At 43.7% G+C, this 27,637-nt stretch overlaps 1 protein-coding gene across 1 annotated transcript in view; it reads right to left on the bottom strand.

Annotated features, from left to right (window-relative positions):
* Positions 1–27,637, bottom strand: part of CCNI2 (cyclin I family member 2) — a 65,587-nt gene that overhangs the window by 9,119 nt on the left and 28,831 nt on the right. The window contains exon 4 of the mRNA XM_082254252.1: positions 25,032–25,106. Coding sequence (XP_082110378.1) covers positions 25,032–25,106 — 75 coding nt within the window. The remainder of the gene's footprint in view (positions 1–25,031; positions 25,107–27,637) is intronic.

Raw genomic sequence — 27,637 nt, forward strand, 5'->3', positions numbered from 1 at the left:
TTTGATCATCACTAGGTTTTTTTTTAAAACAAAAAACAGAGGATATCATTTTCTACTTTGTTATAAAATCTATCCAATAGAATTCAATGTCTTCATACATTTAGGCCAAAATGTATTCTACTACAGATCTTTGTAAAAAAAAAAAATAAGTATATAAATTGGTTTGGTTTGAATTGGTTTGTGTGAAAGTACAAATGCCTCTAAATCAACCCCTTTTGAAAGTAGAGTGTCAGATATTTAGTAAGTGAGTTTTTTGAAGTTGTAGTTTTTTGGTCACAATTTTTTGGAAAATTAATCTTTTAATCTTTATCACATGCTTTTCACATACTGTAACCAGTGCAGTAAAGCCTCATCATATGACTGGTATGATCAGGAATACTGGCTGGTGACCATATGCAAAATGTAAAAATTAACATCTTGGTCCACAGCTATCACATGGTACAGGGTGCTCCGATTGGCCCAGGTAACAAGTGATAGCTGTAGGTCAAATCACAGTAGCACTAGAGTAAGCACAGCTGTTATGAATGAAATTTATTCATAACAGTTTTGTTAACATTATGATCATGTTATACACCGGTATCAAAAATCCACTGTGTCTGGTGGATGCAGTGGTCACAGGTGCAGCCTGCTGCACGCATGTGCCAGGCAACGTAGATTTACGTTTCTGAGCCTGGCTGTGCTGCCCGTCCAAAGTAAAAATACTGTGGGCGGCATGGAAAATGGTTAAAGCCAGTGGGTGAGCCAGGAAACTAGCATTTTTAAAAAGAAAGGTTAGAAAAAGGGTGGCATCCACATTTTTTTCAGTGTTTTCTTCAGTAACAATGTGAATTCATTCATTAAAAAAAGGCAGATGCCATGTGCTCTTTTACAAAAAAATAATGCATTTATCAAATATAAAATTCTTTCACATTGCTCATTTGTGAGTGTTCCAGTCTAAGACTGACCCTGTCATAACATTAATATACACTTACCAAGATGACCAAAATTAGACTTTAGCACAGTTCTACAAAAACAATGTTAAAAATATACAGGATGGCCAGACAGTTTATCAACATTTCCTGCTTTACATCCTTTTGTGGTTTGTCTTCTTAACCCTATGCTTGCAAGTAGACATAGGGGTTGATTTACCAAAACTGCAGAGTGCAAAATCTGGTGCAGCTGTGGATGGTAGCCAATTAGCTTCTTACTCCAACTTGTTCAATAAGCTTTGACAAAAAAAACTGGAAGCTGATTATGCAGAACTGCACCAGATTTTGCCGTTTCTGGTTTTAGTAAATCAACCTCTGGCATTTTTCAGTTACATACTATATTGCGCAAAAGTGACCCGGTCATTAAACTCAGGCTATAAAAAACGAATTACATGCCAGAGGCATAACTAGAACCTTCAGGGCCCGGTACAAGAAACTATGAAGGGCGGGAGGCCCCTCCCCCCCGTCCCCGAACCCTTTGATCTCGTCACCAGGCCCTTATTACAGTAAGTAACATAAGAGAAAATGCAGCCAAGAAGACACCAACTTAGGCTATCCTGTATTAGAAATGTAAAAAAAAAAGTTTATTAAAAATAGAAAAAAAAAAAAAAATGGAAACAATTAAATACTACCCCTTGTCAGACCCAAAAGAACCCTCCCAGCTCCCTCTCAACCCCCCCCCCCCCCCAGACAGACACCCAGTGACCCACCACCACAGTCCCTGCTAAACCAGCCTGCATGGAAAATACCCAGTAAAACCATACATAAAAAGCAATCCACCTCTGTCAGAACAACAATTGGGGCATCTATATAGAAGTCCCAATTAAAGCTGGGTTCACACATGCTACGGCCACAGCTTACAGCAATGGGGTCCGGTGCGCATCTCCTTTTTCACCGAATCAGGCACGAATTTCCGCCTGAACACGCACCCGATTCAAAGCCAAAGACGCACAGGACCCTTTCCAAATGTGGACAGCTGCCGCCCTGGAGGTGTGTGAACTGGCTCCAGTGAGAACCAGTCACGATCTCCTTTAATGCAAATTATATGGGGGGAAATCTGCATCCAATTTGAATAAGTGTGAACCCAGCCAAAAATGTAAGACAAAGTCCACGCAATGTAAAATTGGTATGCCAAAGTTATCCTCTGAGGGATGGACCACTAGTCACATCTCTATGGCCAATCTGCATTATATTGCAAATGCAGATTGTGATAAAATGTCCAAAAAAGTGGTGTTCGGCTACATGTTGCTGGTCCAGTCCACCAAGAAGTTTTATTGTGGCTATAATCTTCTTGCAATAGTTAGAGAGCCAATGTAGGTTATGGAGGGGGACTGAGCTGGATAGATGGCTCAACTGTATTCAGTGATATGCAGTAGGTAAGCTCACAGTGTGTAGGCAATGCCAAGAAAATGCCTCAACTGCCCTCCTGTAGGTGTATGGCTGAAAGGCTCACTGTAAGTGCTCTAAGCTGGATAGAAGGCTGGGCTGAAATTCTTCTGTAAACAATGATCAGAAGACTCACCCAACAACAACAAACGAGGATATATGCAACCGGTCAAAATTACGAGGTTTGTTTACCAATGCCAGAAGCCTGGCCAACAAGATGGGAGAGCTGGAGCTACTGATGTTTGAGGAGGACTTAGATTTTGTGGGGATAACAGAGACTTGGTTCGACAGCTTTCATGATTGGATGGCGACCATTCAGGGGTATTCCCTTTATCGCAGGGATAGAGAAGGTAAAAAAGGGGGAGGAGTATGTCTGTATATTAAGAACAGTGTATGGGTAAATATGAGGGATGATAATAATGGAGCTATGGACGAGGCAGAATCCCTATGGATAGAACTTAAAAGGGAAGGCACTATAGGGAAGGTAATATTGGGCATATGCTATAGGGCCCCCAACCAGAGGGAGGAGGGGGGAGGCGGACCTCCTTTTACAGATAGGATTAGCAGCAAGGATGGGAAATGTCATTATAATGGGGGACTTTAATTATCCAGATATAGACAGGGGCAGAAGGAACCGCGCATTCAGCCAAGGCTCGGCAGTTCCTAAATGTTTTGAAGGACAATTTTATGGGTCAGATGGTGAACCCACCGACAAATAATGCGGTACTTGACCTACTGATTACCAACAATACAGACCTGCTCACGATATAGAAATATGGGGCAACTTAGGAAACAGTGACCATAGGTCAATTAGATTCAGTATTTATCATATTAATAGGAAACACAAGGGTAATTTAATAAGGACACTGAATTTCAAAAGAGCCAATTTCCCAAAACTGCACTCTCTGCTAGAAAATATCAAATGGGATAGAACCCAGAGCATACTAAAAAAGGGATTGGCCAGTGCATTCCAAAAGGGAAATAAAAATTTAAAAAGAGCAAAACTAAACCCTGGGTGGCAAAACTCCAACATAAAAATGCATATTAATACTAAAGAAAAGGCCTTCAAAAAAAAAATAAATAAATAAATAAATAAAAAAAAAGAAGACAGAGGGGTCATTGGCAGCATTCAAGCATTACAAAGTGTAATAAGATATGTAAAGACAAAATCGAGCCGGCTAAAATAGAACACGAGAGACATATAGCGGAAGAGAGTAAAAAGAACCCCAAGAAATTCTTTAAGTATATAAACAGTAAGAAAGCGAGGCCAGAACACATTGGCCTCATAAAAGACGACAAGGGAAATATGGCCACAGAGGACAGAGAAAAGGCGTGTTAAATAATTTCTTCTCTTCAGTCTTCACAAAAGAATTGGGGGGCTGCACTAACCCAGCTTGTAAGGCTAAAGTAAATAATACACCTCAGGAAGTACCACCATGGCTAACAGAAGATAGACGTAGAACTAAACTAGAGAAACTTAACATAAATAAATCACTGGGACCGGATGGCTTGCACCCGAGGGTTCTTAAAGAGCTCAGCCAGGTGATTGCCAGACCATTATTCCTGATCTTGAAGGATAGTCTACAGATGGGTATGGTGCCAGCTGATTGGAAAAAAGCCAACGTGGTACCAATATTTAAAAAAAAAAAAAAAGGCCGAGATATATCCCGGGTAACTATAGGCCAGTCAGCCTAACATCAGTAGTCTGCAAGATTTTGGAGGGGATGTTAAGGGACCATATACAAGACTTTAGAAATGAAAACGGTATTATTACTCATGAAAAATCGTTCTTGCCAAACCAATCTTTTAACCTTCTACGATGAAGTGAGCTGCCACCTAGATAAAGGAAAGCCTGTGGATGTGGTGTATCTGGACTTTGCAAAGGCCTTTGACACCGTTCCCCACAAACGCTTACTGTACAAACTAAGGAATGTAGGTATGGACCATAGGGCGAGTACCTGGATAGAGAACTGGCTCCAGGGGAGAGTCCAGAGGGTGGCCATTAATGGGGAGTACTCGGATTAGGCGGGTGTGGAAAGTGAGGTCCCCCCAAGGTTCTGTCCTGGGACCAATCTTGTTTTATTCATAAATGATCTAGAGGAGGGGATATCTAGCACATTCTCTGTATTTGCGGATGATACTAAATTAAGCATGCCAATATCTTCTTTGCAGGATGTGGAAATCTTTCAAGCGGAGCTGAACAAAATAATGGGGTGGGCAACTACATGGCAGATGAGGTTTAATGTTGAAAAATGTAAAGTAATGCACTTGGGCATCAGAAACACGAAAGCAAGCTACTCACTAGGGGGGAACCTCTGGGTGAATCCAAGATGGAAAAGGACCTGGGGGTCCTAGTGGACAACAGGCTTGGCAGTGGCATGCAATGCCAACAGAATACTGGCATGTATGAAAAAGGGGATTCACTCCAGAAATAAAGAGATTATTCTCCCACTCTACAAGACTCTGGTCCGGCCACATCTGGAGTATGCTGTCCAGTTCTGGGCACCGTTCCTCAGGAAGGATGTGCTGGAACTGGAGAGAGTCCAGAGAAGGGCAACAAAAATAATTAGGGGAATGGAGGGCATCGGCTATGAGGAAAGACTACAAGCATTGAACTTATTCTCTCTGGAGAAGAGACACTTGAGGGGGGATATGATATCAATGTACAAATACTAATATGTAAAAAATTCCTCAGCCTTACGCCTAAACTGTGAATTAATCTCCGCGCTCCAGGGAGCACCAGCACACCGGCTGGTAAAAGTTAAAACCAATGTAGCAGCTACTTAAACAAATATACAGTATATTTGATAATAGAATCAACAAAGAATAATAGTAGCGCTTGAAACAATGTTAAAAAGTCTCTAAAAATAAACCAGAGTCCCCCAAGATGCCAGTCTGGTTAGTGTCAAACTCCTCCCAGCATATGGAAAATAGTCCTGCAAGGTTATTCAATGTTGGTACATCAGAACATCCGTCCCCTGAGACTCCAAAGCTCCAACAATTCACAAACCGCAAATCATTCGTGTAGTTCAACAGGGTCACCACTATTCCACCATCAAGTGTAGGGGGACAATAGGAAATGGCCACTCACCAGATCATGTTGCTCACTTAAGCCCCGTACACACGTACCGATCGTCGTCATACAAACGTCGGCGGACGAAAGATCTGCCGATTGTACGCTTGTTAGTATGGTGCCTCCGACAGCTGTCTGCGCACATTCTGCGGACAAGAGTCTTTCTTGCAAACATGAAAATTTTTGTATGCCGACACCAGAACGGACGATTGTTCGCCAGTCAGTACAGAATTCTGCCGACAGACCGCAGATTTGCAAGACTGGGTATGCTCAGAAAAGAAAAAACACAGGGAAAGTTAACCATTACATGACATCACTTCTGCAGTCGGCGGACAAAATTCTTGGGCAGTCTTTGCACTTTTCAACAGACACCGACATCCCGGGGAGAAAAGACGAACGTTTGTATGCCGACGATCGGTACGTGTGTACGGGGCTTTACTCTCATAAGTGAGCACACCTCGCATATAATCAATGCCCACGTGAGTAGAGATCAGCAAGGATTAAATCCAAGTAGGCTTGTGACGGTATCAGATTTTCATGCTGCGATTAATTGATTAAGGTTTTGCCACGGTATACGGTATTATCACGGTATTCTATTATTAAATATAAATTATTAAATTTCCACCTCACTTCAATTTCATTGCTGAATTTAGGGGCTTTGGTTCACTTATGCACATTATTATATAGTCAGTCAGTACAGACTCTGTGAACCAGGCCTAAAATAGGTCATCAAGCAGTGTCTGGCCTAACTGGTGATAACTGGTCCTGGCGCTCGGCTCCGATCCGATGGCCTGGTCATTAAGAGGGCAAATCCTTGTGGTCAAGAAGTGGTTAAACCTGAAGGAGGTGTTGTTTATAAATTACTATACTATTGCTTTAGGCCTGGTTCACATGTATGCGGGTTGGTGGTTCACATGTATGCGGGTTGGTGGTTCACATGTATGCGGGTTGGCGGCCCACATTTGCACAGGCATAGCAGCCCATTGATTTGAACGGGCTGCTATGCCCTCATTTTCCGGCAGAAAAAAGGTGCATGCAGCATTTTTTTTAAATTCAGTGGCCTTGAAATCCATCCTGCTTTTGCACCATGCGACTAACCTGCAGTTCCTGCTCTGGCAAGCTTTCTGCAGTGTTGCCAACCGCCCGTAGATTTACGGACAGCCCGTTAAAACAGGGCACTTTTCTCCTGCCCGTAAATGCCCGTAGCAGGAGAAAAGTGCCCGTAAATCTACGGCGGCGGCGGCGGCACTGTTAGAACTGCGCATGTGCGGCGCGCAGTTCCGGAGATCCCCGAGTTATCGACGTTGGACGAGTGCCACAGCCCGCCTCCGTCCCCGCCTCCGTCCCCGCCTCCGCACCTGACCCCGAGTTATAGACGTTGGAGGAGAGTGCCACGGCCCGCCTCTGCCTCCGCCTCCGCCCCTCCTCATTTAAGTTTTCCCACCTGTGTTCCCTTCCCCTGGGCCTGTGTGATGAAGCCGGGTCCGGGACTGGAGGAGTACAACTGGACCGAACCTCGCCTGATCGTCATCCGCTCACCGACACCGAGGAGGGCGATCGGCGTGAGCTATGGAGGGGATCACCGTCACCTACCTATCCGTGCGGGCTGAGCCGTGCTGCTGGGCACTATGCCGACCACTGACCGTCCAGTCCATCCATCCGCCGCAGGTAAGGTAAGTCAGACTCAGAGCCAGCTCCTCTCATCTGGATGGAAGGGTGAGGGGGGGGGGGCCACACACAGGTCCTGGGCTCCTGGCATCACGAGGAGTTGGAAATGTTTCATGTAAGTCAGTGTAACTTGTTGTACTGCCTTGCCTTGCATTGCAATGATATGAGGGGAGCTACTTACCTACCCGTGTAATATCAGGGGAGCTACCTACCTACCAGGTAGGTAAGTAGCTCCCCTGATATCACACAGGTAGGTAGGTAGATAGATGGATGGGTAGGTCCTCCGCAGTGTCTGCCCACCCCCTGTACCATGTCTGCAGTGTCTGCCCACCCCCTGTACCATGTCCGCAGTGTCTGCCCACCCCCTGTACCATGTCCGCAGTGTCTGCCCACCCCCTGTACCATGTCGGCAGTGTCTGCCCACCCCCTGTACCATGTCGGCAGTGTCTGCCCACCCTCTGTACCATGTCCGCAGTGTCTGACCACCTTCTGTACCGTGTCTCCCCACCTCCTGTACCATGTCTGCAGTGTCTGCCCACCCCCTGTACCATGTCGGCAGTGTCTGCCCACCCTCTGTACCATGTCCGCAGTGTCTGACCACCTTCTGTACCGTGTCTCCCCACCTCCTGTACCATGTCTGCAGTGTCTGCCCACCTCCTGTACCATGTCTGCCCACCTCCTGTACCGTCTCTGACCACCTCCTGTACCGTCTCTGACCACCTCCTGTACCATGTCTGCAGTGTCTGCCCACCTCCTGTACCGTCTCTGACCACCTCCTGTACCATGTCTGACCAGAGTCTGCAGACTCTGATGTAAGGGGGAACTCTGTGCTGGCTGGGTTATGGTAACCCAACCTTCATGTAAATTTGAGAAATATGTTTTTTGACTTTTGTTTAACTTTAACACATTGCTAATAGCACTAGCTATATGTTTATAGTTAAAATATTGATATTTGCACGGTTTAGCACTGAAAATTGTTATTTTAGGTACTTTTTTCAGTGTCCGTAAAAAATTGTTGCTGTCCGTAAATTTTGGACGTTCTGCCAGTAAATTTCCCTCCGGGGGGTTGGCAACACTGGCTTTCTGCATTTTTTGTATACGTGGGCACGGCATTTAAAAACAGTTTGCGTGTGCAGCAACGGCAGGTAAGTCGCATGGTGCAAAAGAAGGATGGATTTCATGGCCACTGCATTTTTTTAAATTCTGCATGCACCTTTTTTCAGCTGAAAACGCAGGCATAGCAGCTCAAGCCCATTCACATCAATGGGCTGCTATGCCTGTGCAAATGTGGGCCCCCAACCCGCATACATGTGAACCAGGCCTAAAGCAATAGTAAAGTCATTAATTGGTTAAACCTGCAGGAGGACCGGTGTTTTTATCTATTAATGACTTTAAATCAATGGGCTGCTATGCCTGTGCAAATGTGGGCCGCCAACCCGCATACATGTGAACCGCCAACCCGCATACATGTGAACCGCCAACCCGCATACATGTGAACCACCAACCCGCATACATGTGAACCAGGCCTAAAGCAATAGTAAAGTCATTAATAGATAAAAGCCCTGGTCCTCCTGCAGGTTTAACCACTTCTGGATCGCAAGGATTTGCCCCTTTAAAGACCAGGCCATCGGATCTGCACGTGTATGAGCTGCACGATTCTGGCCAAAATGAGAATCACGATTTTTTAGCTTGGAATAAAGATCACGATTCTCTCACGATTCTCTGTGTAACAAAAAAAAAAATTGGGATAACTTTACTGTTACGTTTTTTTTTTTTTTTATTATTCATTAAAGTCTATTAATTGCGTTTGAAAGACTGCTGCGCAAATACAGTGTGACATAAAATATTACAACAATCGCCATTTTTTTCTGTAGGGTCTCTGCTAAAAAAATATATAAAATGTTTGGGGGTTCTAAGTACTTTTCTAGCAAAAAAAAAACTGATTTTAACTTGTAAAAGGTCCAGTCTTTAAGAGGTTAAACTTCCTTTCTCCCTGGCAGAGGGAAGGAAAAGATACAAATGTAATCATTTTTGTTTATAGTTAGGAGACTTAATGCTGAAAGGCTTAGCTGTGTGAGTGAATGAGTCATCCAGCTCACTGAAATGTATCAATTCACAAGTCAGGCAGACTTGACAGAGAAACTCGGTATTTTAAAAATGCCACAATAACAATACCGTGGCTATGCAATACCGCGATATATCGAATTACCGAAAACCGGCATATGTCTAAATCCAAGATTGGTTCAGTGGTTCTCTTCCTCTCATGCTCCCATGTGCGTGGAAAACATAAAAAACATTCCCCACTAGTGCAATATGTCTGATAAAATTTTATTCAAAAAATAATAGCACAGCATACATCGCACTCACTTGTAAAGAAAATAGTAAAAGCTTATCTCGTATAATGGCAGGTTCGGATCCTCCACTGCTACTACGATGTGGCTCCACGCCAGATCGGGTAGTCCCGGAAGTCCTCCGCTGTCGTGGTCCGCGATTGGGTGCGTCGTCTGGCCACGCCCCGACGCGTTTCGTCACTTCCTGACTTCAACCGGGGGCGCGGCCAGACAAGCGCTCCCGATCTATTTATGCTTCGGCTCACGGCGTCGCACCCAATGGTGAAGCAATCAGGTCACCCGGAAGGACAACTCGCCTCATGATACCGGAAATTGAATGCAGACTGGGAACTTCCTGTCGGGCGATGCTATAACACCACCTCTGCAGACACCAATACAAATGAGTCTGATCCTATTTGTAAACCCCGCCCCGGGCCAACCCAAATAGGCGTGCAGTCTAATCCAGTGACCTGCTGCTTCCATCACCTCGAGAACCATCGAAAGTCACTCAAACAAGTGAATAACCATCCGCTGGTATCTCGGCGCACTCTCAATAGCATCCAATGCTGTAGGTTGCAATAAGCCCTGAAACAACAGGGATGCACAACTCCAACTATGGCAAGTTAATGCGGACCAATAAAGTATAAAGTCTCATGAGTATAATATACTGTAGCAAAGAAAATATTGCTAAAAATTAGCACATTACTCAAAATTAAAATTCAGATATCAAATCCAATAAAATGTATAAAATCAAATATCGCTATCAAATAATTGAAATACATTCAATATGGTATAGGTCTAAAAAATCTAAACAATCTTGGATACAGAATAGGGATGATGGTATATATCTCCTCAAAAGTTACAGTCGAAAATAATAAACTAAGAGTCACTGATGAAACAATTGAGGTCAAGTTCGATGTTCAAACCCACCGGCGCGAGGAATTGGGTCAGGTAAATCCATTTAGTTTCGCACTTAGAGAGTTCCCTGACCCAATTAACCCCTCGCCACGGTGGTGTGACCCGTTCAATGCCCCAAAATATCAGTTCACTGGGGTCCTGGTGGTGATGTTGTCGAAAGTGGGCTGGCACATTGTGCTCCCGTTTGCCATTGATAATGTTGGTGATATGTTCACCAACGCGAATTTTCAAAGTTCTTTTAGTTCTCCCTATGTACACCAGCTTACATGGGCACATAAGCCCATAAACAACATGAGTGGTGTCGCATGTAATAAAGGATTTTATTTTAAATGTTTTATCAATGGCTGGGACAGAAAAAGATGTACGTCTTCTCAAATTATTAGGTGTAATGCCAGCAATGGAGGGAGGAGTCTGCTAATGGAGCTGATCCCGACGGCCTGCTGAGTCTCTGAGCCACCGCCCAGAGAGATGTGAGGGAATGCTCTCTCACCTAGGCTCGATGCCTGCCTAGCTGGATCCCGCTACCCCCCCTCCCCGCTACCCGGAGGCCCCGACCCGGTCCTGGTTGCCGACCCTCCCTGAGGCTTGGAGGAGGGACGAGCACCCTGGGTCCCTCCTGGAGACTGGAATCGGCTGTGTATTGGAGAGGTGGCCGCCGAGCGCAGGGGCTGCTGAGACGCTGGGAGAGCCGGCGTCCAGGATCAGGAGAGAAGGTCTGATTGGAGTGAACACCGCCGAGGGATCCAGCTTGGAGAGACCCAGCAACATTGGACATCGTAATCATCCCCACCATACCACTCTACAAGGAACGCCATAGATTAGCCGAAGGGGACTGGTGAGAGGGGAAACCCCCCAGAATTTTCATATGAACGATATCAAAACAGTCTTTCTTAAAAATACTATCATCATTTTGGAGTGTATAACTTAAGAGCTAATGTGACTGATGGAAAAGTGGTGTGGGACCTTGCTTGTTTGAGTGCGAGGGAAACCCCCAGAGAGGTTGTATGTTTATTTCTCAACATCAGATCTTCTTGAAAAGCACTGTCTTATTATCATCTATGAGTATGCAGCTTAATAGAACAGAGGGATTAATCTGAAGAAAGTGCGGGACTATGCTTACTTAAGCGAGAGGGGAAATCCCCTAGAACCCTCCTGCGTTGGATCCCAAAATCAGCCTTTCTTGAAGCACTGCTAAATTATCACCCAGGAGTATATAGCTTAAGAGTTAACGAGACTGTTGAGAAAAAATGTGCGGGAATCTGTTTACCAAAGTATGAGGGGAAACCCCTATAGAATTGCACTACATTTGATCTCATTCCTAGCCCTTCGTGAAAGTATCAGTATATTTTCATCTATGAGTTTATAGTTTGATGAGTCAGAGGGATGGTTCTGAAAATTGTGCAGGACGCTGCTTACTTATGGTAGAGGGGAAACCCCCCCAGGATTTTATTTCACATGATCTCAATATCAGCCTTCCTTGAAAGTACTGCTGAATTATCTTTCATGAGTGTATAGCTTAAGAATTGTCGGGACTGTTTGGAAAAAATGTGTGGGACTCTGCTTACTTATATAACTTAAGAGCTAATGTGACTGATGGAAAAGTGGTGTGGGACCCTGCTTGCTTGAGTGCGAGGGAAACCCCCCAGAGAGGTTGCACGTTTATTTCTCAACATCAGCTCTTCTTAAAAAGCACTGTCTTATTATCATCTATGAGTATGCAGCTTAATAGAACAGAGGGACTAATCTGAAGAAAGTGCGGGACTATGCTTACTTAAGCGAGAGGGGAAATCCCCTAGAACCCTCCTGCGTTGGATCCTAAAATCAGCCTTTCTTGAAGCACTGCTAAATTATCACCCAGGAGTATATAGCTTAAGAGTTAACGAGACTGTTGAGAAAAAATGTGCGGGAATCTGTTTACCAAAGTAGGAGGGGAAACCCCTATAGAATTGCACTACACTTGATCTCATTCCCAGCCCTTCGTGAAAGCATCTGTATATTTTCATTTATGAGTTTACAGCTTAATGAGTCAGAGGGATGGTTCTGAAAATTGTGCGGGACACTGCTTACTTATGGTAGAGGGGAAACCCCCCCCGGACTTTATTGCACAGGATTTCAATATCAGCCCTCCTCGGAAGTACTGCTAGATTATCTTTCATGAGTGTATAGCTTAAGAATTGTCGGGACGGTTTGGAAAAAATGTGTGGGACTCTGCTTACTTAGGGAGGGGGGAAACCCCCCAGAATCCTCCCTTATTGAATATAATATACCGGCCCTCTCTGAAAGCAAAGACATATTGTCATCTATGAGTATAAGGTCTAAGAGAAGGTGGGTTGGTGTTGAAAAGGTTCGGGACTTTGCCTGTTTGAATGAGAAGGGAAACCCCCCAGAATCCTTATATGACCAATTTCAAATACCAGCTTTCTTAGAAAGCACTGCTACAGTATTTATTTACAAGTGTATGCTTAAGAGCTAGTTGAACGGTTCTGGAAAAAGTGCGGGACTCTACTCACTTGGGTGAGGGCGGAAACCCCCCAGATCTTACTTACGCGCATTGAGAAATGTGCGGGAATCTGAGTACTTAAGTGAGAGGGGAAACCACCAAAATTTTCATACGTTTGACTTCAACAACAGCTTCCCCTGGTAGCACAGCTATATTATCATGTGTGAGTGTATAGCTTAAGAACTAGTGAGACTGTCGTGCAAAAAGTGTGGGACCTCTCTTACTTGAATCACTGAATAAATGTATATGATATTTAGTTCATACTGAAAATAGAGACATAAGAGGAAGCTATACTGCGGGCTTATTCCCCAGAGCCGAATCCACAATGAGAGGTAAACCGGCAAAGGAAGTGGCAGGGAAGCCTCCAAAAACTACAGCAAGCCCAGGAACAATTAAAAAATACATGATACCTGAGGGAAAAGGTCAAAACACACAGCCAGAGGATCAACCGGTTGTTAGACCCAAACAAAATACAGAGGGAACCAAGAAAACTAAGAATCAAAAGCATATAGGAGTAAGTGGAGAAGAAAGCCTACAAGTGTCAAGAGAAAGCAGTATAACAATAGAGGATGGAGACATGAATAGAGAAGATGAATTCAATGAAAAAGATTATCCACCATCAAAATCAGAAATGCGGGAAATGTTTGCCAGCCTTGAAAGATCCATCAAAGCCGAGATGGCTATATTACACGTCGACTTTGGGCATATTCTGGGCAGAGTAGAAGAAACAGAAGAAAAGGTGGAGTCCCAAGGAAAAGAACTAAAAAATCTAAAAGAACAAATGAGAAAAATGAAAATGGAGCAGAGAAATATGTTATACAAAATCGAAGACCAAGAGAATAGAAATCGAAGAAAAAATCTGAGAATAAGAGGATTACCAGAGAAAGGGCCAACAGAAAATTTAGAAGAAACCCTGGAGAAGTTATTTAACCCTCTGCTGGGAAAGGCGACCACAGATAAAAAATTGAGTTTGAGAGAATTCATAGGTTGCGTAAACCAACCAATCTACCAAAAGAGAAAACAAGAGATGTGATTGTAAGATTCCATAAATACGAGACAAGGGCCCAGATCTGGGGGAAAATGAGAAGTAGACCGGAATTAAAATATGACGGGGAGGACATTCAGATTTTCCCAGACCTGGCAAAAGAGACAATTAACAGAAAACGCATTCTTAGACCAATGGTAGAAATATTAAAGAAAAAAGATATACAATACTTTTGGAACTTCCCAGCAGGCCTAGGAGTGAGAAGAGATGGGAGGACAGTACTCCTTAGATACCCAGAGGAAACCAAAGACTTTTGTGAAGCAGTAAAAATCCCACTTATAGATATTCCAGGCTGGACAGACCAGGAGTGCCCAGAGGAAGAAGTTGATGAAGGAGAATTGAATCAGTGGAAACAGAAGAAAAAGATGAAAACAAAAGGATGAAAAAGGACTGGGGGGACCGGGGGGATTGGGGGAGGGGGGGGAAGGGCTGGCGGGAGAAGGAGCAAGTAAGAATAAAAAACGGGTGGCCCTATGGAGATCAGCGGGCCGTCACCATTAGACCCTACGGTAGGGAAGATGGGAGGGAACGGTGACCACTAGCAGAGCTCGACCTCGGCCACAAGTCGATTGGAAAGGGAGGAAGGAGAATCGACAACCCTGATGGAGGGACCGGGAATAGTTGGGGGGAGGGGAGGGTAGGGGTGGGAAGAGGAAAGGGGAAGAAAGAGGGAAAAAGAAGTCAATAGATCAAAACGTCTCCTATAAGAAAATACAAGAATTAAGAGAACTCACAAGACAAGAAAAATCAGAGGGATTAATGCCATCTCTTATGGATCCCTGGTGTTGGTTGAACAGTTTTTATGGCCACTTTAGAGTTGAAGAGATGATAGAGAAAGACAGTAATGAAGATTAAGAAACAATGGTGATAGTTAACATATTATCTTACAATGTCCGAGGTTTAAACTCTCCAGAAAAAAAAGGAAAAAATTTTTAAAAGAAATTAGTTATTTGAAAGCAGATTTGACATTCTTACAGGAGACTCATTTATCTCATGCATCTAATATCAGATTGTATTCTAAGAGCCATCCTACCTGGTATTACGCGGACTCACCCGGGAGGAAGTCCAAGGGAGTAGCCATTGGCATTTCTAGGGGCCTCGGATTTGTTCTAGAGTCGAGAAAGGTAGACCCAGAGAGAAGATACCTCTTTTTAAGAGGAAAAATAGGAGATGAAGATTTGACCCTAGTAAATATATATAGTCCTAATGAAAGACAAGTAGACTTCCTAGGTAAAGTACTGGGAAAATTAATGGAGTTTAAAAAAGGAGGAGTCATACTGGCAGGGGACCTCAATCTCTGCCTTGACCCTAAAGTAGATACCACATCAAAAACCCTACGGATAAATAAAGTACAGGCAAAGAAAATAAAGGAAAAATTATTTACAAATCAACTGGCAGATATTTGGAGAATTCTCCATCCGAAAGATAGAGATTATACATGTTACTCAAGTGTACATGGAACATACTCAAGATTGGATTATATACTAATCGAACATAGGTGGATCGAAAGGGTAAGCGAGGCAGAGATTGGGGTCAAGACTTGGTCGGATCATACCCCCATTATGGTAAAAATAAAAATGGCGAAAGAGCGACCTAGGATGGATGCTTGGAAAATAAATGAGGAGATTTTTGGAGATAAAATGTGGGAAAAAGAAATAGTGAAAGAGTTGGAATTCTATTTTCAAATAAACGATACAAAAGATGCACCAAAAGACATAGTATGGGAAGCTCATAAGGCTTATATGAGGGGCATATTTATCTCAAAGGGGACCCAAAGGAAAAAAGAAAGAATAAAAGATAAGATTAGGCTAATGACAGAAGTACATCAATTAGAGCAAAAACATAAAAATACACAAGATATATTAATAAATAATTTACTTGAGGTGAAGAGAGAAGAATTGAAAGATCTGCTAGAACAGGAAATAAAGCAGGAAATGAAAAGATGCATAAAAGAAAAATACATTGAAAGTAATAAGGTTGGGGAAAAACTTGGCAAAAATTCTGAAAAAGAAGAAAGGAAAAAATTTTGTAGATAAAATTAAAAATAAAAATGGGGAAATAATTCAAACAACGACAGGAATAGCCAAATAATTCCAAAACTACTATGCTAATCTTTATGCAGTAAAGAAAGGTGAGATACAGGGGAATGAAACAGAAAGGAGGGAGAAAATCAAAAAATACCTTGTAGACGCAGGACTGAAAAAGATCGATGAGGAAAAGTTAACATTCTTAGAAAGACCAATCTCAGAACAAGAAATAGAGAGCCATTAAAGAAACGAGCCTAGGTAAAAGCCCAGGACCGGATGGGTTTGCCATAGGTTATTATAAAAAATTTAAGGACATTTTAATCCCAAGATTTAAAGAATATATAAACGGAATAGGGACTCAGTACGAGATGAGTAGAGAGGCCCTGTCAGCATCAATCACAGTTATATGGAAAGAGGGAAAAGACCCGTTACTATGTTCTAGTTTTAGACCCATCTCCCTACTTAATGTTGATACTAAATTATTCACAAAAATTCTGGCCACTAGAATGAAGAACCTAATGGGGGAGTGGATACACAATGATCAAGTAGGATTCATCCCGGGGAGACAGGGACGGGACAATGGGATAAAAACTATACTGTTGATAGACCATATGGTAAAAAGCAGAGCTCCCAGTCTACTCCTGTCAATAGATGCGGAAAAAGCATTTGACAGGGTAGACTGGGAGTTCATGATAAACACCCTAGTGGAGTTGGGAATAAAACCTAGAATGTTGGCCTGGATCAAAACTTTGTATAATCAACCAACTGCAAAGGTAAAGGTCAATGGAACTTTGTCAGACTCGTTTAAAATGCTCAATGGAACAAGACAAGGATATCCCTTGTCTCCGATGTTATTTGTCTTATCTTTGGAATCACTACTGGCAGCTATTAGAAATAGTGTGGACATCGGGGGCATAAAGGTGGGACAAGTGGAGCATAAGGTATCTGCCTTTGCAGATGATATCCTGCTTTACATAAGTAATCCGAGGATCACTTTGCCCAACATAATTAAAATAATGAAACAATATGGAGAACTATCCAATTTAAAAATTAATCAAAAAAAATCAGAAATATTAAATATTAATATCCCTAAACAAGAAGAGGAGATGTTAAAAAAAGAATTTCAGTTCAACTGGAGAAAAGATGAGATTAAATATTTAGGGATAAAATTAACCCCAACTCCAGAAAAACTCTACATAACAAATTTTCTAGAACTTCTGAATGAAGTAAGATCAGAATTAAATAGATTAACCCCCTAGAATCTTTTCCTGGATAGGGAGAATAAATACGATAAAAATGATAATCCTGCCCAAAATTATATATAAATTCCAGATGATTCCGATTTCATTACCTCAAGTATTTTTTAAAACACTTAAAAGATTAATATCCCGCTTTATTTGGAAATACAAAAAGCCAAGGGTAAAGTACACTACACTATGTAAAGGTAAGGGACAAGGGGGACTAGCCCTACCCGACTTTAAAAATTATTATTATGCAGCAATACTCACAAGGGTGATAGAATGGACAAAAAAAAATGATAGAAATTGGGTGGTAATAGAAAGCACGATGAGTGGTACACACCTAGCAAAAGTTATATGGATACCTGAGAGGTTTAGAAATCTGGACACGAACACGCATATAATCACAAGACATGCTATTAAGGTTTGGGATAATATACATAAAAAAGAAAATTGGAAACAATTCACCACTGATCCCGTTACAGGGCACAAAATTTTTTGCACCAGGGGAAGAGAAGGAATTAGGTAAATGGATAGAAGAAGGAGAAGCACAATTAGGGGATATAGTAGAGAAGGGGAAAATTATAACCCTGGCGGAGCTGAAACAAAGGAAAGAAAACTGGAAGATAAATGAGTGGAGGTATATCCAACTAAAGCACTTCACATTGTCACTACCGCAGCCATTGAGAGATATAAACGACCTCCGCCCTTTTGAGCAATTATGTCTTAAGGATAAGATAATAAATAATATTTCGAATGTGTATAAAATACTGTTAACAATAACAAAAGAGAGAGGAATATCATTAAAAGAAAAATGGGAAAGAGATCTCGGCCCGTGTAGTAACAACAAACAGTGGGATAAGAGCCTTCAATTAGTACATAAATCCGCGATAGACACCAACACGGAGGAGATGAACTATAAATTGATCACAAGGTGGTACAACACTCCTGATAAGATGGCAAGAATTCAGGTGGAGAGTTCAAGACTTTGCTTGAGGGGATGTCAGATGGTAGGGACTATAGCCCATATATGGTGGGAGTGCCCAAAAATTAAAGTATTCTGGAGTGAAGTTATAGAATTACCGTATATACTCGAGTATAAGCCGACCCGAATATAAGCCGAGGCCCCTACTTTTACCATAAAAAAATGGGAAAAATGATTGACTCGAGTATAAGCCTAGGGTGGGAAATGCAGCAGCTACTGGCACATTACAAAGTACATTACAGCACATTACACTGTACATCACAGCACATTACACTGTACATTACAGCACATTAGGCCTCCCCCCTCCCCCCCTCAACCCAGGTCAACCATAAGTACCGGTAATAAATAAATAAAAATATATACTGTAAAATAAACTATTAAATATAATTATTTAGGAACCTTGGGGTGCTGGATGCTGCTGATCTGCATAGTGGCAGGTGTGGGTAACGGTTCCCTCAGTGCCTCCCGCTCCCGGCAGCTTCTTCACTTCTTCAGCAGCGCGGCTGCCAGCACTGGCTCCTCCCACGATGTGACGTGCGAGCGCAGCTCATCCACTGACTCTCCGCTGACTGTCTCCTCTGCTACAGAGGAGTCAAGCGGCGGGTCATATCATTCCGGCATACACTATTATCATATTAACGGCGGCGGATGCAGGGCGGGAGGGTCGGGGTGAAATACACACTTATTCCCGGTCATTCCTCAAACGTTCCTGCCATTTCTCCACTTTCGTTTTTTGCTCACTCGAGTATAAGCCGAGGGGGTGCTTTTTCAGCACAAAAAATGTGCTGAAAAAGTCGGCTTATACTCGAGTATATACGGTAATAAGTAAAATTACTAAAATAGATATTCCCTTGGATCCTTGGAAATGCATGTTTCATGGAACCCATATGTCAGTGAAGCAATATAAAAAACATTACTCCCTCACTTATTAAACTCAGCTAAGAGCTTGATTCCCTTTAATTGGCAAAAAGAAGAGGCCCCCTCCAGGAAAGATTGGCTGTTAAAAGTAGAGAAAATAAGAAAGTTGGAGCAGCTGGGGACCTGGGAGGAGGAGGAACAGGGGAATGAAGAGGAGATTTGGGATGAGTGGCAAGAGTTTAAGGACACAAGGGAATACAGAGAAATAATAGGAGTCGAATGATAAGAAGAGACGGGGGGGGGGGGGGGGTTGAGGGATAAGGAAGGGAGGGGGGGAAAAAAAAAAAAAAAAAAAAAAGGGATAAAAAAGGTAATATGTGTAAAATGTATATGAAAAAATTCTCCAGCGATTGGAGTGTTGTAAATAATTTTTTACCTGAAAAATTTAATAAAGAAATATATATAAAAAAAAAAAAAAATTATTAGGTGTAAGAGAGCATGCTCTGCACCTCCCACATGTTAATGAGCCTTTCAGGTCTGGGAAAAAGGCGATATTAGGTGGATCAATCACCTTTCTCACCACACGATCCCCAAAATTGGGGGCTCTCCGATAGATGAAAGAGGGGTTATTGGGTAGGGCCGGGCCCAGGGTCCTGTCCATTTGCAGTATCGGCCAATGTTGTTTGAATATGGCTTCTACTTTCCTATAGTCATTAGAGAAGTCAGAGAGGAAACTCCATTGTTTGGGGTCATTTTCTGGTGCCCCAACTCTGACTCTCTGACTCAGAGGCCTAGGTGCCTCCAGAATGTTGGTAATCTCCCTGTCCAACACAGACTCCTCGTATCCCTTGGCCACAAATCTCTCCTTTAAGATTCCCACCTGATCCAAATATTCATTTGTAGATGTGCAATTCCGCCTAACGCGTAAGAATTGCCCCCTAGGAATATTCTTAAGCCAGTTGGGGTGGTGGCCACTTTGTATGGCGAGGTAGCTGTTTCTATCCGTGGTTTTGAAGAATACTTTAGTGGAAAGGACATTGCCCTCCCTCTTAATTGTAACATCTAAAAAGTGAATTTCACTCTGACTGTAGTTAAACTCAAGTCTGATGTTATTCTGGTTGTTGTTCAAGTGCTGCATGAAGGCCGTAAGATTTTGCTCCGATCCCTCCCAGATAAAGACAATATCATCTATGAACCGACGATAGTATCTTAGCTCAGGTCTAATGATGTTAAACACAAATTTGTCCTCCCACTCTGCCATAAAAATGTTGGCCAGACTGGGAGCAAATTTGGCGCCCATTGCCACGCCAGTTCTCTGGCTGTAAAAATTGCTGTCATGCCAGAAATAATTATGGCCCAGGCAAAAATCCAGGGCTCTTCCAATAAAGACCTTTTGTTCCCATGGCAGGTCATCTCTTTTGCTCATAGCCCAATTGAGGGCCAACAGAGCATCGTCATGTTGGATGATGGTGTAGAGGGACGACACGTCGGCCGTCACTAAGAAGGCCGGCGAGTCGTCCCTCAGCAGCACATCATCCAATGACAAGAGCAGGTCAGCTGTATCTTTAAGGAATGCCTTAGTTCTAATCACGCTGGTTTGTAAGAACTTATCCAGGTACTGGCCTAGTCTGGCATTCACTGACCCTATCCCATTGCCAATGGGCCGAGGAGGTGGATTTTCTGGGAGGACAAATTTGTGTTTAACATCATTAGACCTGAGCTAAGATACTATTGTCGGTTCATAGATGATATTGTCTTTATCTGGGAGGGATCGGAGCAAAATCTTACGGCCTTCATGCAGCACTTGAACAACAACCAGAACAACATCAGACTTGAGTTTAACTACAGTCAAAGTGAAATTCACTTTTTAGATGTTACAATTAAGAAGGAGGGCAATGTCCTTTCCACTAAAGTATTCTTCAAAACCACGGATAGAAACAGCTACCTCGCCATACAAAGTGGCCACCACCCCAACTGGCTTAAGAATATTCCTAGGGGGCAATTCTTACGCGTTAGGCGGAATTGCACATCTACAAATGACTATTTGGATCAGGTGGGAATCTTAAAGGAGAGATTTGTGGCCAAGGGATACGAGGAGTCTGTGTTGGACAGGGAGATTACCAACATTCTGGAGGCACCTAGGCCTCCGAGTCAGAGTCAGAGTTGGGGCACCAGAAAATGACCCCAAACAATGGAGTTTCCTCTCTTACTTCTCTAATGACTATAGGAAAGTAGAAGCCATATTTAAACAACATTGGCCGATACTGCAAATGGACAGGACCCTGGGCCCGGCCCTACCCAATAACCCCTCTTTCATCTATCGGAGAGCCCCCAATTTTGGGGATCGTGTGGTGAGAAAGGTGATTGATCCACCTAATATCGCCTTTTTCCCAGACCTGAAAGGCTCATTCACATGTGGGAGGTACAGAGCATGCTCTCTTACACCTAATAATTTGAGAAGACGTACATCTTTTTCTGTCCCAGCCATTGATAAAACATTTAAAATAAAATCCTTTATTACATGCGACACCACTCATGTTGTTTATGGGCTTATGTGCCCATGTAAGCTGGTGTACATAGGGAGACCTAAAAGAACTTTGAAAATTCGCGTTGGTGAACATATCACCAACATTATCAATGGCAAATGGGAGCACAATGTGCAGCCCACTTTCGACAACATCACCACCAGGACCCCAGTGAACTGATATTTTGGGGCATTGAACGGGTCACACCACCGTGGCGAGGGGTTAATTGGGTCAGGGAACTCTCTAAGTGCGAAACTAAATGGATTTACCTGACCCAATCCCTCACGCCGGTGGGTTTGAACATCGAACTTGACCTCAATTGTTTCATCAGTGACTCTTAGTTTATTATTTTCGACTGTAACTTTTGAGGAGATATATACCATCATCCCTATTCTGTATCCAAGATTGTTTAGATTTTTTAGACCTATACCATATTGAATGTATTTCAATTATTTGATAGCGATATTTGATTTTATACATTTTATTGGATTTGATATCTGATTTTTAATTTTGAGTAATGTGCTAATTTTTAGCAATATTTTCTTTGCTACAGTATATTATACTCATGAGACTTTATACTTTATTGGTCCGCATTAACTTGCCATAGTTGGAGTTGTGCATCCCTGTTGTTTCAGGGCTTATTGCAACCTACAGCATTGGATGCTATTGAGAGTGCGCCGAGATACCAGCGGATGGTTATTCACTTGTTTGAGTGACTTCCGATGGTTCTCGAGGTGATGGAAGCAGCAGGTCACTGGATTAGACTGCACGCCTATTTGGGTTGGCCCGGGGCGGGGTTTACAAATAGGATCAGACTCATTTGTATTGGTGTCTGCAGAGGTGGTGTTATAGCATCGCCCGACAGGAAGTTCCCAGTCTGCATTCAATTTCCGGTATCATGAGGAGAGTTGTCCTTCCGGGTGACCTGATTGCTTCACCATTGGGTGCGACGCCGTGAGCTGGCCGCGCCCCCGGTTGAAGTCAGGAAGTGACGAAACGCGTAGGGGCCAGACGACGCACCCAATCGCGGACCACGACAGCGGAGGACTTCCGGGACTACCCGATCTGGCGTGGAGCCACATCGTAGTAGCAGTGGAGGATCCGAACCTGCCATTATACGAGATAAGCTTTTACTATTTTCTTTACAAGTGAGTGCGATGTATGCTGTGCTATAATTTTTTTTGTATAAAATTTTATCAGACATATTGCACTAGTGGGGAATGTTTTTTATGTTTTCCATGCACATGGGAGCATGAGAGGAAGAGAACCACTGAACCAATCTTGGATTTAACCCTTGCTGATCTCTACTCACGTGGGCATTGATTATATGCGAGGTGTGCTCACTTATGAGAGTAAGTGAGCAACATGATCTGGTGAGTGGCCATTTCCTATTGTCCCCCTACACTTGGTGGTGGAATAGTGGTGACCCTGTTGAACTACACGAATGATTTGCGGTTTGTGAATTGTTGGAGCTTTGGAGTCTCAGGGGACGGATGTTCTGATGTACCAACATTGAATAACCTTGCAGGACTATTTTCCATATGCTGGGAGGAGTTTGACACTAACCAGACTGGCATCTTGGGGGACTCTATATGGTTTATTTTTAGAGACTTTTTAACATTGTTTCAAGCGCTACTATTATTCTTTGTTCAATGTACAAATACTGTACTGGTGAGGACCCTAGCATAAGGAACAAACTTTTTAGAGAAAGGGAATACAATAAGACACGTGGCCACTCACTAAAACTAGAGGAAAAAACGGTTTAACCTTACAATACGTAAGGAGTTCTTCACTGTCAGAGCAGTAAGGATGCGGAATTCACTTCCACAAGCAGTCGTAACAGCAGGGAGCATCGATCGTTTCAAAAAAACTATTAGATGGGCACCTTAAAGGCCACAACATACAGGGGTATACAATGTACTAACACACACACACACACACACCATAGGTTGAACTGGATGGACTAATGTCTTTTCAACCTCACAAACTATGTAACTAGGACTCACCCGATCTTCACCCCTCCGGGGGACGTGTTGCCTGTATTGAACTGTAACCCGATACAGCTGATGCTACTGATGGAAGAGGGAGCCCACACGTGTGCATCCAGGACAGGAGGACCTCACTGCAGATCACACACACCTCAAAAAATTAGCTTTTCTGAAACTTTTTTTTTTTATTTTTTAAAGTTAGTTATGGGACTGGCACAGAACAAATCAGGGCTGGCCAGACACAGACTTGCATTCATTCAGAACAGCTTTGTTGACATTGTGATCACATGATCCCCAGCTGCTAAAGGGGAGCTGCAATCCGCCGTGTCTGGTTCACACAACGTCACAGGAGCGACATGCCCCTAATCCAGAAGAGGCAGGATGATATACATGATCCTGCTTGCAGTAATGTACTGTGGCCAGGCATCAATCAATACCCATTAACACTTACCAAACGACTTGTAGGACGGTTCGCGGGAGCGCGCCCAGGGAATTCGATCCACGGGGCCGGCCGCTGCGATTGCTCCTTGTGGAGAGAGGACAAGGGTCTGCTGTTGTATACACAGCAGACTGTTGTTCTCTGAAACACAGGTCAAAGGTCTCTGTGTTGATAAATAAAAAAAAAAATAATAAAAAATAAAAAATTGCACAGATGATCAAAGACAACCAAAAGAAAGCTCTATTTGTGGGAAAACAAGGCATCAATTTTTATTAGGGTACAGCATCGCACCCCACAATTGTCAGTTAAAGTAACGCAGTGCCCAATTGCCAAAAATGGCCTGGTCATTAAGGGGGGCAAAACCTTCCGGGGCTGAGGTGGTTAAGCTGGGTGCACACTGAGAAAAATCGGCAGAATGACCATCCAGTTTTCCTCGAGGTTTCACATCAAGTCAGAACCGAGGAAGGAAATGTACAAAAATTCTTGTATGACAAAGGCTTTCTTTTGCCGTTTACTACTTCTTAACGTGCACAGTCTTTCGTATCTGATATTTCTCATACTAAAAAAACAGTACACAGTTTGTGCTGTTCATATAAGAACATTTTTGGAGCTTGTCCATTCTGAAATTTTTGTTTGCAAAAGTCTAAATCGGATGTCAAAAGCTGTGTTCACACTATACAAAAAAAGTCAAGCGATCGTCCCTCATAGTGTGTACTCAGCATAACACTGTATTTTATCTTTCCCACTGCCCGCACCTCCAGAAAGTTGATCCATTCACAAAATCCTCAGAAATCTGATGCTTTTGGGAGGGTCGCCCTTTGGTTTTCCCCACAGTGCTCACGGGTTCCACCAGCCATCACACCTGGGGGAATCCATTATTGCTTTGGGGGAACGGTCTTATAAAACGGCCAAGATCTACAAGGCCCAGATGCTTTCAGGCGTTTCCCTGTTGCAGGACAATGTCTCACACACATACCTATCCATTTACATCCATTTCTTTTAATTGAGGGAGGTTTTTACATTCAAATGAAGCAAGAAACTCTGAAAGCAAACATAATTTAAACACTAGAACAATGCCTTTACCTCATCCTCTTCATTGGTTTTGGCAGCAAGATATAAACACGTGATGGCAATACATCGAAGATACTTCACCTGGACCTACAAGTGACAAAACATATGGGGGAGGGATGAAATAATTATATTATATTATATTGTATATCTTACTAGAAAGTGCATTAAGAGCCTATTCACTTGTGCAACTTTAAAATATTGCAGTTTCCATTGCCACTTTGGATGAGAGACTTTGTAGAGCACAAATTATCATATTGGTCAAAGCCAAAGTCGTTCGATATGTGAACAGAAAAAATGTGTTTAGTTTAATTTGGTTTCTCTATTTGAGCGAATATCAAATTCAGAACGATTTGAATGGAGAAAAAAAAAAAAAAAAAAAAAAAAAAAAAAAGGATTTTTGGCTTACTGTAAAATCCATTTCTCTGATGTTCATTGACAGACACAGCTCCCGATTCTTAACCATTGGGTTATACTGCCCCCTACAGGAGCAGGACACTAGGCAGGATAAAGCTCGACTATGGGCAGTTCCAGGGGGTATACACGCCACTATAGACACGCAGTTCTGTTAGAAACAGTGTCAGAAGAAAGGCAACTCCACAGAGGGATGGGTGGTGTGTCTGTCAAGGAAGATCAGAGAGATGGATTTTACGGCAAGTCAAAAAACTGAATTTTTGTAAAATCTTACCTGTAAAATTCCTTTATCTGAGTCCTCCGACAGTCGCCGCCTCTTCATATTCGTCACAATGGGGTAATTGACCTTTGCTCCGTAGGAGTAGATAGGCAACAGAATATGTCAATATTAAAGCTTTTAACATATCCCACCCCCAGGGGGTGGTCCCCTCAGTCAATACCCTCCTACTTCCTGTATCCATACCTCAGTTTTAGTGGAATAGCAGTAGAGTATATAACCAAACCCCAAAAAGAGGGGCGGGGGCGGCGACTGTCGGAGGACTCAGAGAAAGGAATTTTACAGGTAAGATTTTACAAAAATTCAGTTTTCTCTTACGTCCTCCGACAGTCGCCGCCTCTTCATATTCGTCACAATGGGGACGTCCCAAAGCAGTGCAAACATGAGGGGTGGGAAACGCAGCCGCGCCCAAGGCAACGCAGTCTCCACATCAGAGAAAGGAACCTTACCAAAGGAAGGAAACCAGCTGGAAAGCATGAAAAAAAAAAAAAAAAAAAAAAAAACTTGCTCAACAGGAGCAACAACCCAGGAAAAAACAACCTAGGGATAAAAAAACATATCCCAACAGCCAAGGGTCCAAAACAAAGGACCCTAAGGAACCGCCGCACTAAGAACCTTGCGGCCAAAGGAAGCATCTGCCGATGCCTGAACATCCACCTTGTAGAATTTTGTGAATGTGTGAACGGTCGACCAAGTCACCGCCTTACACAATTGGGCCACAGAAGCCCCATGACGACAGGCCCAAGACGTACTCAGAGATCTGGTAGAGTGCGCCTTCACAGGCATAGGAGGAACTTTCCCCTTCAAAGCATAGGCCTGTTCAACAGTCTGTCTGATCCATTTGGCGATGGTAGAAGCCGACGCCGCCATGCCCTTCTGAGGTCCCTCAGGAAGGACAAACAAAGAATACGACTTGCGAAAAAATTTAGTCGCTTTTAGGTAAACCCTAAGCGCCCGAACATCCAAGGAATGCAAATCCACCTCCTTCGGATGTTTAGGCTTCGCGCAGGGACTGGCGACTCAGATAATCCGCCTGCCAGTTCTCCACCCCCGGAATGTGAACCGCCGATATCGCCGGGACGTGCGTCTCGGCCCAAGACAGAATGTCGGCCACCTCCCGAGCCGCTCGGGCACTCCTGGTGCCCCCTTGGTGGTTGATGTAGGCCACTGCCGTGGCATTGTCTGTCTGCACCCGAACCGGACGGCCCTGCAGCCTGTCCGTCCAACGTCGAAGGCAGAGATTTATCGCTCGCAATTCCAGAATGTTGATCGGAAGGGAGGATTCCTCCTCCAACCAAGTTCCCTGGGCGGACAGAACGCCCAGAACACCACCCCAGCCCGACAGGCTGGCATCCGTGGTGACCACCGTCCATGAAAGAGGACGAAAAGACTTGCCCCCCGACACCGCCGGGGACTGGAGCCACCACAGAAGATCCCTTCTGGTGCGATGGCTCAACGAAATCTGGAGATCCAGAGATTGCGGGCGCCCGTCCCACCTGGACAGGATCTCCGCTTGGAGACCCCGCGTGTGAAACTGGGCGAAGGGAATCGCCTCGAAGGTCGAGACCATCAATCCCAGACATCGCATGCACGTCCGGAGGGACGAGCACGGAACGTCCCTGAGGGACCTGACCTCCTCCTGAAGAGTCCTGAGTTTGTCGTCCGGTAGGAAGACCTTCGCCTGGACCGAGTCCAGAATCATTCCCAGGTAGGGAAGACGAACCGACGGACACCGCGTCGATTTTGGAAAATTTATCGTCCAACCAAACTCCTGCAGAGTCTGCATCGTGACGGACAGGTCCGTCACCAGACCCTGGCTGGTCGCAGACCGAACTAGAATGTCGTCCAGATACCCCAGGACAGAGATGCCCTGGGTTCTCAACAAGGCCAGAACCGATGCAAGCACCTTGGTGAACACCCGTGGAGCCGA

Source organism: Pelophylax lessonae (assembly GCF_965119305.1).
Source record: "Pelophylax lessonae genome assembly, chromosome: 4".
NCBI lineage: Eukaryota > Metazoa > Chordata > Amphibia > Anura > Ranidae > Pelophylax > Pelophylax lessonae.